This window comes from Acipenser ruthenus, chromosome 5 (genome assembly GCF_902713425.1).
Source record: "Acipenser ruthenus chromosome 5, fAciRut3.2 maternal haplotype, whole genome shotgun sequence".
NCBI classification, from domain to species: Eukaryota; Metazoa; Chordata; class Actinopteri; order Acipenseriformes; family Acipenseridae; genus Acipenser; species Acipenser ruthenus.
The window spans coordinates 78,240,844-78,255,232 of NC_081193.1; the positions used below are offsets into that span (position 1 = coordinate 78,240,844).

The 14,389-nt window shown below is 38.9% G+C and overlaps 1 protein-coding gene across 2 annotated transcripts in view; it reads left to right on the forward strand.

Moving 5' to 3' along the window:
- Positions 1-14,389, forward strand: part of LOC117403331 (kinesin-like protein KIF6) — a 132,704-nt gene that overhangs the window by 100,967 nt on the left and 17,348 nt on the right. Inside the window, exons 16-21 of one of the 2 annotated variants that reach the window (XM_034005399.3) lie at positions 3,491-3,541; positions 4,851-4,935; positions 5,696-5,831; positions 7,857-7,954; positions 13,311-13,358; positions 13,740-13,829. In XM_034005399.3, coding sequence (XP_033861290.2) covers positions 3,491-3,541; positions 4,851-4,935; positions 5,696-5,831; positions 7,857-7,954; positions 13,311-13,358; positions 13,740-13,829 — 508 coding nt within the window. The remainder of the gene's footprint in view (positions 1-3,490; positions 3,542-4,850; positions 4,936-5,695; positions 5,832-7,856; positions 7,955-13,310; positions 13,359-13,739; positions 13,830-14,389) is intronic. The other variant, XM_034005401.3, reaches the window with a different exon arrangement.

Genomic DNA, 14,389 nt, shown 5'->3' on the forward strand with positions numbered 1-14,389 from the left:
TTGTCTCCCTTTTTGTGGATCGGTATTACGTTTGCAATTCTCCAGTCTGGCGATACAACCCCTGTGTCAAGAGACTGTTGCATGATCTTGGTTAGCGGTTTGTAAATAACTTCTTTCATTTCTTTGAGTACTATTGGGAGGATCTCATCCGGTCCAGGGGATTTGTTTATTTTAAGAGCTCCTAGTCCCTTTAATACATCTGCCTCTGTTATGCTAAAGTTATTTAAAACTGGATAGGAAAAGGTTGACATGTGCGGCATGTTGTCCATATCCTCCTTTGTAAAAACTTGTGAAACTTTCTTGAATTTTTTTATGGGGCCAAGTCCCATGGGAAAGCTCTGTCTAAACAGAGGCTATCAAGATGTATTACAGATACGGTTAAAACTGCATATAAACGAGCCAACTTGCCCCCTCCAAAGAAGCTCATTGCCCATTCCACTTGGAGCATGGCAACTTTGTGGGCTTTGTTCCAGGGTGCATCTGTCAGGGACATTTACGATGCAGCAGTGTGGGCTACTCCCAATACTTTTTATGTGGTTCTATCGGCTGAATGTCGTGGATCCACAAAACCCTGGGTTTGGAACAAGAGTGTTAAGGGCTTGAGCTCGACCCTTACAGCATATACATGGAGGTGAGTTCTCCCCCAATGTTATAGCCCTATCTACTTGTACTGGGTCCCTTCATGATAATGCGCAAGGTGGCCTATGCCGAGCCTTGTAGCATTCCAGTCAGTCTGCAATATTGCCTTGTGACAGCTTTTGTATTTCTACCCATGAGGTAATGGTTACATTTTGTAACGTTATGTTATGATCATAACTCTGATTCCCTGAAATAGAAATGTAACCATTAACCTTCAAGGTCGCTGCATCCATGATTGCAGCAGTCTTGAAGAAAAATGATGATGATACGTGTGTCAGTGGCCGTTTATTCCCTTGGGGGCAGGCATGACTACGCCACAAGCACTACGTGCAGCTTTGATATATCTGTTCTGGTTAGACAGTATTAATGGATAAATACCCATGAGGTAATGGTTGAATTTCTATTTCAGGGAACAGTTCATGGCTTCCAACCTTCTGCTAGTAGAACAGTCTTACTCAATTTTCCTATAGTGAAGTGAGCTTTTAGAGAAGTTAATGAGTGGAGTTTCATGGCTACATTTCCTGTGTGTGGAGGTGAGGGGAGTGCATCTCTTCCTCCCTTCTCCATCGTGGCACTCCTCGGCCCCTTCACTTTTCTCTTTCTCACTCTGGGAGTTTGTGCCCATTGTTTTATTACTTTTCCATACCTCGGAGAACTGGAGCCTTGCGATAAACAGGCGCCAACACAAACCAATCCATCAACCAGTGCCTGACAGCACACTGCATGCAGAAAAAGCTTCCCAGCCCTCCAGAAGGAACAGTCTGCCAAAGGTCCTACTCTCCCCCTATTTTTTGTTTCAGCTCCAAAACGATTAATATGTTACTACCTCTCGATTTGTTGCTTTCAGTTTAGGCTAGAATCCTCAAAGATGTAAGAGTTTGCGTGACTACACAGTCATGGTGCACAGATTCTGGGAGGGCTTCTGTTTTGTCACTGTATACAAAGTAATCTTTAACCAGAGAGAGACTGCAATGCCTCTACTTTATTTTAGCATGAAGTCTGGCAGAACTACAGTGTGCAGCCAGATTTCAAAGTATCCTGTTTTAATATGACTGCATTGGCCACGCTCAGTTTCAGTTTGGAATCACATGTAGGTACACTCATTTCATGCATTATTCCAGTAATGAAAACTGCCAAAAATATTTTTAATTTTGTGCATAGCTTTTATAACGCTTTTCCAGTCAGCATATTCAATAACAAATTTTAAGTTTGACCAAGTGTGACTGAGCTGTTGCTGAGTGGCGTGTGGGTGGTGACGTCACGGACCAGAAACAGAAACCAAAACAGGTAATGGCGGTGATGAAACTGAGCGCAACGGCGTTCAGCTATTTTATTAAATAATAAAACAAAAGATTTAAACAGAACACCAAACAAAAGGGCACAAGGGCCAAACAAACAAACGATAACGTTAACAAGTATATTTATCTATAGCAATTGTTTTTCTCGTTTACTTTGCAAAGCACGTCTCGCCTCTGACACTCTCCTCCTTCAGCACGGACAGCTGCAGGCTTTTATATTCTGGCCAAGGGGTTAACTAGCTGTTAATTATCTTATAACCCCTCGGCCACAGTCTGCACGATTTTAGTAAGGATGCATGACTGTCAGCTAATTAAATAATCAGTAGCTGATCAGTCATGCATCCTCACAAGGTTTTTAAAAATACAAAACAATAACAGATAATGGTGGCAGCTTTTATCCACACCGCAAACAATTATACAAATAATAATAAAACAGTGCACATATATATAGTAGCGGGACACTCCGCCACACAAAGACAGAGGTTCGTCTGATTGTAAAAATTAAACCAATAATGTATTAGTTGGAGCACCTGTCTCTCAGACTGCAACCGAAATGGGGAAATCAAGGTCCACTGTGCCACACATCTTACAGGAATAGGCAACATCACAGAATACATCTGCTGACTGGTTAGTATTCATTCAGAAGTGAAGAAAGAAAGAGACTAAAAGAGACAGTAACACAATATGATGTGGATGAAAAGGAATGTCTTCCTGTCATCTGGAGTAGATGCAATCATACAAATTGAATAGCGGAATTACAATTTCCACAAGGGATGGAGATCAGATCTGTAGACTCTATTAGATCTGTAAAATAGTTAATAGTACCACAGCATTGATGTTAAAGATCAAACAGTGTTGTAAAAAAGATCAATGCCTTTTCTGCAGTACTGTGCGGTGTATTAAAAGGGCCTGATATAGTTGTGTCAGATACATGGGTATGTTATGACTTTTGCTGCTGTTGTATGCAATGTAATTAAGTATTTTAATGAAATACTCTCCTATTAAATCTACAGATTAGTAGTAAACGGCAACCAGCTGTATACCTGGACCTGCTTACTAACCGTTCTTTCCAGTATTTTTTATTCACTTCTTTGAGCTGTTGTACAATAAGAGTCCAACAGGAGGTAATCAAAAAGTGCTTGATGGTGCAGGTTATCGAGTCATCCACTGAAAAAGACTTAGTAGTACATTTGCAGCTCCAGGAATATTTACACACAAACTGGACACATCCACTGAGCTTCAATATGTAAACTGGTCACTCTTTCCTCAGGAATCTCCTGGAGTATTTTCCCTTTAAGCTAAATAATTATAACAAATCTCCAGGATGCACGTGGAATATTTTCCATTTACATTTTTCATTAACCTAGTCTTATGAATTGTTGGTTTAACTATCAGTTGTACTTGTTACAGAAACAATGAAAGAGCAACCTAAAGCTTAGAAGTTTGTTTCTGACCCGCAGTGATGTTCAATTTGTGTGTAGAAGCGCCTAGAGCCTTTACGATAACCTGTATAAATCCCAGTCTGACCTGCCTTCCTTGCTTTACTTCCACAGATGAGCTGAAAGCCCAGATAGAACAGAGGAGAATGCAGAGGGCTGCCCATGGTGAGTTAAACATCTGCATTGTACTTCAGTACTGTATGAGCATTACATTGTGGTGTAGCTTGGTTCATCGATCCCCAGTACTGTTATTATTTGCTTCTTGTGCACTCAGTGTGAAGAAGGTGAGATGATAGGTTGTTGGTAGATATGGTAGGTGCTAGGTGGCACAAATATTTCTAAAGGGGACGGCATCACTTTAAAGACTGATCCCTTTGAATCATCATAAATTGTTCAGTTCTAAATACGGACGCTCCTGCCAATTAAATGCCTACTGTCAGTCCTCAGTCTTCAGCCCCACTATCAGAGTGACTGAAACTGACTTCCAACATGGTGTGCGAAAAATCTCAAGAGGTAGCTCTTTGTTTGTTTAAGCCATGTAAATCATAATGTAATAAGAGAACTGGAATAAAAAAAGTTACATTTAATAGCTACTGTATACTCACTCTGTGTTAAAGCTAGTTCTGCAACATGAGAGTATTTAGCATCAATATTTACTGGTTAATAAGCATGGAAATTAACTGTTTAGAATTAAATGCACACTATAGCATGTTTTAATTGCAGTCCATTATTATAATTTGTGTCAGTGACAGAGATTAAGGATTAATGCTTATGTATTTTAAAATATTTAGTTGGCAGATTATTTCCCTGTATCAGTTCAGACATCAATATCTGGCTGTGTAGATGCAATGTTGTACATTAAGTATAACATGTTTATAAAGATGAGCTTTATAAACCATTAGCCTCAGTTCTGTCATAATATTTTCCTTAAAAAACTAATGATGTTTACTTGAAAATATATCATTTATTTTCTGAAAAGTGAGACTCTCAGGATTGTATAAACACACTGTACAGTAGCACATCATCACCAAACTAATGTGAGTGTTTAATTTTGAGTTTTAAAGTGGCCTTGGGTCTGTACACATGTGGTCAAATATACAAGTTCAGTCTAGCTAGCCATTAGCAGACCACAGCATTACCAGAAATTGCCAGCTCAATTAGCTCAGAATATACATTGCATGTTGTTTTTTTGCTTGTATTTAATGATTCAGTTTGCTACATGAAGATAGTTTTAAAAAAGCAATTCTTCTTGGTCTAGCTGCGGAGGTAATGTGACTCACCGCTCAGGAAATTATTACAAGAAGAATTTGCCATTGTGGGAGTGTCCCCTTGTGGCTGCTTTTTCTCTTCCTGGTTACCGTTTAAAATAATGGCTGCAAATTCTTAGGAAGTCCAACGGAATATCTGTTATTCATTTGGTCTTTCTTTCTTTCTTCCACAGCCTTGTATTAAAAGGGTTTTTTTCTCCCTCTAGGAGTAATCAGCAGCACTGTAGACCTTGCTGAACCTGACCCTGTAGAGGAAGAGCTACGAGTTCACATTGAGGAAGAGAAGAAGAGGTGAGCAGGCCAGAGCCCACTCCCACACACCCACACACACACACACATCACAAGCATTCATTAGTTATTAAGGGTCCACCCCAGGAAAAGTACACTGCTCAGGAGTTCACTCTGACCCTGACATATCATACAATTATCTCATGATGGAGACAGGGCAAGTATTATTATTATTATTATTATTATTATTATTATTATTATTATTATTATTATGTATTTCTTAGCAGACGCCCTTACCCAGGCAGGCTTACAGTTGTATACAAAAAAAATACATATCAAGAATTACAGTACAATTAAGAGCAAGATACAAAATACAATGACTTCAGTAAGAGCAAATACAAAACACAGTATGATTTGATATTGCAGCAGTTCAAAAGCAGATAACAGTGCTGATAGTTACATCAGGGTTAGATACGAGCGCAAGTGAAATACAAAATACTACAGATTGGGTTAAGTGCAGGATTAAATACAGTAAAATAGGGAGCAAATAAGTGCAAGTTAAAGTGCATTAAAGGCAGTACTTTTACACGCAGGCATTTTTAAAGAAAGAAAGAAAGAAACTAACTACAGGATGGCTCAATTTATTAGATGCAACAACCAAGGTGAAAACAGGTGCGCCTTGAATTCTGATTTGAGTAACTTTATTACTGCCCATGCCACCCCCCCGCCTTTATTGTGATGACACTTTTTTTCTTCAAGCATTTTTTACTTTTCATAAGCCAGTGACCCTTGTATTAACCTGTCATATGTTTTCTCTTCACAGCTACAAAGCAACCTTTGGGCGTCTCAAAGGCCTAAAGACGGAGATTGAGCACTTGCAGCTACTGCTGGAGCGGGCCAAGGTGAAGCTGCAGAGGGACTTTGAAGTGTGGTGGTCCGAAGAGGCTGCCAGGCTACAGGTATCCCCTTTCTGATGCCCCCTCCCCTACCGCCCATGCAGACACACACTGCTCAGCTCCACCTGTTCTCTCCAGAGACCAGAGAGCAGTAGACCAAACACAGGGAAGGAATGGAAGCTGTGTGGACACACAGCATCTTAACCACCTCCAGAGTAGAGTGATGTAACCCTATCCGGGGGGTTTTAAACAATTAAAACCTCTTTGATTTAGCACTGGCTCACCAGCTGTGCTGAACTTTATTGTAATAGCCCCAGTATTCTAGCACATGGTGCTTTATTATGGTAATGTCTACCAGGATCAAAAATATATATTTTGCCTATGCAGCCTTTATATCCCAGCATCCCTAATGTCACCCATAAGTTTACTGAGATCCCTCTGATCATACATTGAGAATTAGTAACCAGGGCTTCCGGTCTGTACTGGATCTATTAAATGAATCCACTGCACAGAGAAGGTAGAAGTCTGAATCTGTAATGAACCACTCTTGAGACATTCTTTATAAATTATTAGGATATTTATTTTACAGGACTTAATTTCTTTTCTTTTTTTTTCAAAAGCATCTTTTTTTTTCTTGAATGTAAACCTGAACAATATTCTACCACTCATGGAAACACCTGAGCAGGAGAGTACAGAAGTTTTTTTTATCTGCTGCAGGGGTGCTCAGTTTATGGGAATTTAGGTTCAAAGGCCATGGTCCTCGGGCCTGTTATTCCCAGTAACTTCCTTCCACAGTGCGTAACAACTTCCTTCCACACTGCTGCTGCCCAGCACTCTAACCACTGGGCTCTTCAAACCTACTGCACTCTAACCACTGAAGGTACAGTGGTCCCCCAAAATTGGGCCTTTTCTGTAAATCTTAAAGAAATGCCAATTTTGAAAAACTTTCTGGACCCACACTGCAATCCAGCACTGAAACCACTCAGCTACTCAAAACCCACTACATTCCACACTGCAGCCTGGTTCAAACCTGTTCAAACCCACACTAAAGCCCACTACTTTAAGAAGTGGATCATGTTAATTGTGACGTCTGAAGGAATACTTTTAATTCTTAACGGTAGACTCGGCACCTGCAACCGAGCCTGGATCCTGAACCTGGAGCTGCCTGGCCTCTGTGCTGCTCTTCACATTCAGCTCATTGTCAGTCAGCTCCTGTGTGCCGGCAGCCCTGGTTTCATTGCCAAGTTCATGCCGCGGAGGGCCGTCAGTCCAGGACAGGCTTTTGGGAAAAGACAAAAACAGAAGATCTTTATCATGATCATTTCCCCAGATTGTGCTTTTGTTGATACATCAAACGCTGCCAGCAAGTGAAGGAAACTGAAGGAAGTAAAAAAAGAAGAAAGGTAAATAGATTTCTTGTTTAATAGCAACAAAGAGCAACGAAGGGATTGCATCTCCAAATCCCTGCAAGAACTGTCTTACTGAGGAATTCTGATTTGAGGAGATAACCATTCAGACTATAATCCTGTTGCTTTATTCATTGATTAATTAATGTATTTACCTATTATAAGATCATAAGACTCCTGGTGAAGGCATTGGATGAGTGTATTGCACTGTATAACATAGTTTAAGACATTTATAAAAACAATTTAAAAAATGTTGTTCTCCATATTGTTATTGCACATTTGTTTTCAGACAGGAAAAAAGTTATTGATAAACCAGAAATAAAATCAGATGTTAAACACAGCACATTATAAACAGTCTCAAGTTGTTTCTTACAAGTTTCATGACTATCAATTTGTGTATTATTTTTTCCTAAATAAAATTGAGTTTAAAAGCTTTGAGAATTTTGACTTCAGTTACCTGTGCTGTCACCATAGTAAGTACTACATTAGACTTCTGACAGATTGAAAGCTTCCGTTTGAGCCCTTGTGCATACATTTTTCACCCCAGTGATAACCAGCTCTGCTGTTGCTGTCTGTCTTTGAGAGCCGATTCATCAAGGGCAATGCCCTGTTTTGTTACCTGGAAACTGATATTGAAAAGTCTAATTGAAAAAGATTTGCATGCTTTTCTTTATTGCTACAGCCACAAGAGGAACGATCAGGAAGAGGTGCATCAGAAAATGCGTGGAGAACCCCTGCTGTGTCTAATACAAAGTCCCAGAAAAGCAATCACAAAACCAGGTAAGGAGTCACTGGTTACATATATAGTCCCGAGTCTGAGTCAGAGTCCTTGAACCAAACTCAAATCAATTTTCATTAAACTAGTGGTAGTAGTGGGGGAGCAGTTTTACCTAACGGACGTTGTCTGATATACCTCAGGAAAAATGCACAAATAATAAATAAAAATACAAAAAAAATTATTTCAGTTTATTTTTTCTAGCTAGATTATTATATTTGCATGCCTTTTTCAACTTGTCAGTCACTATCTTCTTTTCTTTTGGAAATGGAACTAGAATTGCAATACTGTTTAAATGTAACTGAAGTTTATAGATAAGCTTCAAGTTTGTGGACGTTGTTTTTCACTTTGATAGATGCCGTGATCTGGACTATAGAGCCTGTGTAGTGCTAGAAAGTGGTACATCGTCAGAATGTGGTATGCATACCAAAACTTGACACGTGTGATGTCAGAAAGTGGTACAGGTGCAATCAGTTGCAATCTGATGGGTGTTTTCCTATTGTCAAAAAGAGGTACATTTACCATTAATTAGACATTCTTTTTTTGAAAACTGAAAACAATCAATTTCTCTAAAAAGAAAAAAACTATTAATGAGAAGTCCACTACAAAGTTGCATAAGTAAAAGAAATGTACTAGACCAAATGTATTGCATATGATAAATATATGCATACTATTTTCTTAATGTTGGAAACATATGATAAATTACATTAATAATGACATAAAAGACTGGAAAATATGATACATTAAATTTAAAAAGATGTAAAAGACCGAAAACAGCATAACATACCAGATTTGAAAAGCCCCTTCCCAGCTTTCTTAGCATAAGTTGTTTAGGCATGCGTGAGCAAGTACAGTGCGCTGAGTACCACTTTTTAACACTTACCTGAAAATAACACTACACAAGTACAAAATGAAAGTTACTTTCACCTCTGACTATAGCATCTACTTAGACTTCAGTTCAGGTAAAATCTGCTAATCTGATTTAGACATTGCCGGAACTGTATATATACTGTGTTCTTAAATAGTAAATTTAGTATTATTTTTATTATTTGTTTTGCAAAACAGAAATGTTATGTTTCACTTTCATTGCATTTGCACTTTATTAAGTGTGTAATACAGTGATGCATTTACGAGATTGTGCTTCAGTTCAAATGTATATGATTATTCTTTTTTCATACGTTTTTGTTTTCAGTAAAGTCAAAATTATTAAGGTGACCAATGTTCTATTGTTTTCAGTGCAAACAAATAAATTATATACCACAGATTCAGGGAGCTCAGCAAAATCAAATTACATATTTTTCAAGAATATAGTTTTAGAAATGTATTTCTACAGTGCTTAAAAAAAACTTAGAATACAGTTCATAGTAAAGAGTAAGGCTCGTTAAAAGCCAAATAATTACTTACTTGTTTACCATACTGACATTATTTATTCCTTATAAAACTTAATGCAAAATAGGGAAAAAAAGGCTTGGTCTGGGGTGGTTGCAGTTGGGTTTGTGTGGGCGTGTGTTTACGCTACAACCTAACTCGCTTCCAATTTCTTATTCTTACTATGACTGGCTGCAAAGACAACAGAGCTAACAAGTGATTGGATAATGTCTCGTTGGGTGGGTTTTTATTGTGCACAGTTTCCTAGTAACTGTAATATTACTTGTGTAATAGAAAATACAAAAGGGCTAGTCGTTAGTATCTCCGAGTCACGGAGCCTGAATGTTCAAGTCTGAGTCCGAGTCCGAGTCCCACAAGGTCGAGTCTGAGTCTTTTGCGGCCATGACTCGAAAACGCCGTCTTGAGTCCGACTTGAGTCCAAGTCCTGCGTTGTAATTTTGCATATACTTAACGAAAAACTGACAAAAATTGAAAAATGTGACATTTTAAAATCTAACATGAAATACTGTACTACTATTATGGCTTCTGGTACACATTTGCAATATCATTTTTTTGTTTCTTTGATTACATGATGTTAAATTAAAGATCTAAGTTATGTTCATATAGTTTAAAAAACATCTCTCAATCCTAAAATTCTAGGTGATGCAAAACTTTTGGTCATAGCTGTATATAAATGTAACTGTGTATCCCTGATAGGGGAAATTAGCTGCTTCTCTGTATCTTGGTATCAAAAGAGGGGTGATGATTTTATCATAGCTTTTTACAGTACCGATCACTAGTCTTCAGTTTTTCCAATGGTAAAAACAGCAAAAGCAGTCTCGGGACACAATAAAATATCTGATTGCTCATCAATTACCTCAGAGAAACATAAATACATTCTAAAGTTACATGAACTAAAGCACAGGTATACAGCTCTGTAAAACCATCTGAGCAGACTAAGTTACTGGCAGGTTCACTTCTTTAACCTTTTATCACAAGCATCGCTGAAAAGATCTAGCTTTAACTGTCTTTTAAAATTACATTTAAGGTACTGTATATATTCTAGTATGACAACAAACACTTGCATGTGTAGTGTGGGGAGAAAAAAGCTAATAATCTGAAGAGAATTAGGTTTATTTTGTAGGTGTTTTTAGTTTTTCAAATCATTAATGCTGATGCCTCACCTAATAAATGAACTGCCATGTTCATCCTGCTCATGCAGAGTTGTCGCTCTTGACAGTGAACCACTATAAGCTGCAATGGCCTTTGCACTCCCGCTGGCTCGAGAGGTTCACCTCACAGCACCACAGTGACCCCTATTGGTCAGGCTGCGCTCTCGTCTCCAGGGTAGAGTAGCTTGGCAACCTCCGCTACTTCGGTTAGCCAAGTGAAAAGAGGAAATTGGCGAGACAGAGGGAATGGAAGTTAAGTATGGTCACGACTTTCAAACTGAGCACAGGTAGAAATGCATTATTGGGAAAAGGCTCAGGGATAGTAGGCACACAGAACCAAGAGATGACCCTCACAGATCTGTGAGCAAGCACGCCTCAATCCTGACCTGAACACGCCCAGCCATTCAGTCCTGTGCCGCTGTGTCTAGACCAATGGTGCACAACATACGGCTTGCAGAGAGACATTCTGTGGACCACAATACTTTATCTTTTTTTAAATATAATTTTCCACAATATCATTTTATTTACCAGTTTCACAGAACAGTGCGTTTATTCATATAAAAACATTGATAAATAGGCCTACTTTCTTTCTGTGCGCAAATATACATACATGCCACTTCCTTAGCAACGGAGGCAGAAGCTAAATGGAGAACTCCCCATCATGACTGGTTGATGCCTGAAGTTTGATTTTTACATTCATAATGCGTGCATTGGTTCTTCAGGGTGTACATCTTTGCAAAAATGACAGGTAAACCAATCAAGGCAGGGAATTTGCTATGCTCGATTGGCGCCGGTGGTATACTGACTTGTAGTGTTGAAGTTGACTGTTAGTACGTTTCATTAAAATATCTTTGCATATTTCATTTGTATGAGTTATGGCTGGAGAAAAATTGATAATGATCATCGGAAATTCAACAAAACTTGGACCGAAAAATATTGCTTTGTGGAAGACATCAGATTAAATAACTGTTTAATTTGTAAGGGAACTGTTGCAGTGCCAAAGGAATTTAAGTTAAAGAGGCATTACGACACAAAGCATTCAAGTTTTAATGAGTACTCTGGAGAACTGCGAGATCTTAGATGACAGCTGTCTGCCCAGCAAGATGTCTTCCAAAAGGTGCAGAAAGAAATTAAAAGTGCAATAGAGGTAAACTATGAAATAGCTTAATTAATTGGTAAGACATTTCGACCATTTACTGATGGGGATTTTGTGAAAGACTGTTCGTTATTAGCATGCGAAAAACTCTGACCCGCTCAAGCTCCGAACTTTAAACAAGTCCGTTTGAATTGTATCGTAAGCGGTGTGTGTCAGAACTGAGAAAAGATGTTTTGTATCAGTTGAATAATGTGGCAAAAAAAACTTGTATACTTCTCCCTGGCAGTGGTTTATCATACCGCAGTCCAGTGGCTCAACAGAGGTAAAGTTTTGAAAAGGCTTGAGGTGCTGCTGGCAGAGATCAGAGCTTTTCTGACAGAGAAAGAAAGACCTGTAACCCCACTGGATGATGCGAAGCAGCTCTGTGATCTCGCTTTCCTTACTGACCTTACTGCCCATCTGAATGATCTGAATGTCCGGCTTCAAGGAAAGGAACCACTTGTCTCTTACCTCGCCAACCAAATCACAACATTTTAAACTAAACTGAAGCTATTCCATATGCAATTGCAAGCAGGTGACCTCTCTCACTTTCCTACCTGCCAGCAGATGCTTTCTAATCATAACTCGGTGCCCTATTCTGAAGTCGTGGAGAGGCCTCAGCGTTCATTTCAGCAGCAATTCTCAGACTTTCAGAGGTATAAAGACAAACTGAAGTTGTTTGCTGGCCCATTTTCAGCTGATCAACAAGCTGTAGAATCAAGTATCCAACTTGAACTTCTCGACCTGCAATGCTGTGACTCGCTTTGCAGCAAATTCGTGAGGAAATCTCCTCGGTTTCTACAATTGTCTGGATTCTGATAAATTTCTAAAAATGCGATAGAGGGCCATGAAGTTCGCTAGTCTGTTTTGAAGCACTTTCCTTTGTGAGCATGTCTTTTCAATACTCTGGCATCCCTAAAGTGGTATCTGAAATTAAACAATCAAAACAGAATATTGTTGTTACATAAAATGACCATGAATAATGTTATTTTGTTTTTGTAGAAACCTTAAAATAAATGAACCCATTAACAGACATTTATATTTTGGCCTCCTGTGTTATACAACAAAACTATCTGACTTGTTCTGAATACTGTAGTGTGGTGATTTTGTGGTGTAGACTTGTGCACATGCGGACTAGGCTGTGGCCACCAAACTAATTTCACTGGTAAGATGAGACAAGATTCCAGAGGTGAATGGAATAAGTGTCTTATCAATAAGCTTGCAGCACCACCTAGCCCCATGTTGGGTTGCTTTTGTGTTAGCTCTTGGTCCTGCACTGTATTAAGTTATCATGTGTTTACTGACAATATACACAGAAGCCAATCTTTTGTGACCTCATGGAAGATAGTTAGCTACAGTAAACCAAGCAGGCTGTCTCTATAGAAGGCAGTACTGGATTTTAAATTTTATTGTGAACAATATAACAGTAACAATGATACTGTCATGATTATAAAGGATGCTGTGAATCAGTACAACCAAACCTGATCTAATTTAAGATAACTGGCAGTTCTCAAAGTGCAAACCCCAAAGGTGCACACATTCAGATTGGATTCTCCCAGTCAAGCTGTTAATAGGATGTTCAGCTGCTGCCCCCATGGTGACTGTAGTGTAATAGCAAGGGATTTGGAAAAAATCTATCCTTTTGCTAAAGCAGCTTCCCTCATTTTCTTTTATTTGGTGTTGCAGGGAGTTTGATTCCAGTCTTTCTGCTGTCCCTTCTGCTTCAGACCTGAGGTTAGTCCTTCAGTGTAATGCAGTCACAAGCTCCACAATACAGCAACACTCCCCTAGAATCACCAAACCCCCTGTCACAGACTGATAACCCCTCTATGCAAAAACAGTTAAACAATCCCAATCATTTTATTTGCCTGGGTATAGCTTTCATGCTTAATATGTACCATTACCAGTTTTTCCCTTTATTAAAAAAACAGTGCAAATGCCAGACCATAAATGCATATTCAATTATATGAACAGCTGTTGCTCTGGACATTTGGGCTTATGCAGATGCCTTGCTTGTGTGCTGTGGATAACCCTAAAATTGAAAATGATTGGGACAAACAGAATGTGGGTGTATTGCAAGGTAACTGACATTGAAATGAGTCTTATTTTTTACAGAAGCTTCAATCCGAGTCATGCTCCTACATCCAGAGAGTCATCTGCGAGAAGTCATTTGGCGAGTCGCACGGCATCGACTTCCAGTCTCAGGTAATAATACAAACCAATATATTAAATGGACATATCAAAAAATAATCATGAGTCAATGAGAATGTGCACAAAGCCGAATTCTGAAACATACCGAAAACTTTTTTTTCAGGGATTGGTCTAAATCAGGGGTTCACACTTCAAGTTTGGTTGGGCGAACAGCTTAGAAATCAACGAGAGGGAGAGAGAGAGAGGGAGGGAGGGAGAGGGAATTTCTTCTACCAGGGACATGCTAGCAAACACACAGATATCCACACACACAGATTAACCTGCATGCAACATTAATTTAAAGAATAACATTCAGAGCATGCAGATAAACTATTCTTTCATTCGCAGTGTATATTGATATTACACGGATAAGTGACACACATACATATAAATTACTAAAAGCCTTTCAGTTATTTCTAGTTGCTTACATCACTTTGACAGCCAAACCTGACTTTTCATTTAACAGCAGGCTGTTTCTGCTCCACAGCCCATGTCTGTGAGTTCATTGTTACTTGCAGTTACAGTTGTTGCAGACTATGCAAAGATGTGAAGGAGGTTGGCGATATACCTGCTCC